Source organism: Neomonachus schauinslandi, chromosome 13, assembly GCF_002201575.2.
Source record: "Neomonachus schauinslandi chromosome 13, ASM220157v2, whole genome shotgun sequence".
NCBI lineage: Eukaryota > Metazoa > Chordata > Mammalia > Carnivora > Phocidae > Neomonachus > Neomonachus schauinslandi.
The window spans coordinates 11,962,894-11,964,035 of NC_058415.1; the positions used below are offsets into that span (position 1 = coordinate 11,962,894).

General features: G+C 49.7%; 1 protein-coding gene across 1 annotated transcript in view; it reads left to right on the plus strand.

Moving 5' to 3' along the window:
• Positions 1–661: 661 nt before the first annotated feature.
• FAM189A2 (family with sequence similarity 189 member A2) overlaps positions 662–1,142 on the plus strand; it is a 59,356-nt gene continuing 58,875 nt past the window's right edge. Inside the window, exon 1 of the mRNA XM_021694386.2 lies at positions 662–671. Coding sequence (XP_021550061.2) covers positions 662–671 — 10 coding nt within the window. The remainder of the gene's footprint in view (positions 672–1,142) is intronic.

Sequence of the window (1,142 nt, forward strand, 5' to 3'; positions counted from 1 at the left end):
ACGTACAAGAAGCTTTTAACATTACCTGCAATTTAAGAACATGTGCTGTAAGATGTTTTTAAAGTGCATGAAACAACATACTTTCAACATTTATTTTAAAATACAGCTCCCTGTTTCTCCAGAGTTTGAAGTTTATTTCCAACAGCACTTTGTAAAAGAAGTCCTAGGGACTATTAATCACAGGTGCTTTAATAATTCAAAAAGTGTATATGTAAACACACATGCCCACTGGCAATGCCTCACATTGTGGGTTGGAGTAAGTAACGACCAAAATAAATACAGCTTTGGCAAGCAGAGCACAAAAACTGATACACATTTCCCTGGGTTTATTGTGCAGGAGGTTAAATACCCCCACCTTACTGATAAAATGAACTGCCTAATATTGAGACTGACTTGCTGCAAAGCGACACTGCCCTGCTTCTGAACCTGGAAAAAAAAATCCATTATAATGGGTTCACGTATAAAAGCACTTTGAAAACAAGAATCTTCGGAGTGAAGGGCATATACTCCTAGAGAAAATCTTTCGGCAAAGGCGAATTATTTTTGTTTTTAAGCTCTAAATATGTCTTATAAGTGACCAAAAACAGGTTAGGATTTTATTAGGATATTTCTTCAGAAGTCTGGGATTCTACGTTCCACCAGGTGATGCCTCATATAGCTCATGAGGCAAGGTGAGGGGGACCCCGCGTTACCTTTGCCCCCCCCCTCCCCCGCCCCGGGCCCCGCCGTTCTTTCTTTCTGGATGCTGGATACTTCCAGGGTAACCTCGCGCTCACGCTGGCTGCTAACCCTGGTGCCAGGAACGCACCCCCCGCTTGCCCGCCCCTTCCCCCCACACCCCCCTTCCAGGCAGCGGGGCCGCAGCGCCCGGAAGCCCCACGCGAGCGGTGACTTCGCTCTGCCTCGTCCTTCCCCGAAGCCCCGAGGCTTAGACTTTTCCCACCAAGTCACCCACAACCCCTCCCCCTGCCATCCCCCCTTTCTGTGGGGGTGAAAAAGTTTAAAGCCGGGCTCCCTTCGCATTACACTTGCCGGGGGGCCTGTCTCGGCTGGACTGCAAGGGGGCGAGGATCCCTAGCTAGGCGCGTGCGGGACGGACTGTTAGACCGTCCGCTCTCCGCTCCTACGCGCCCGGACTGCGA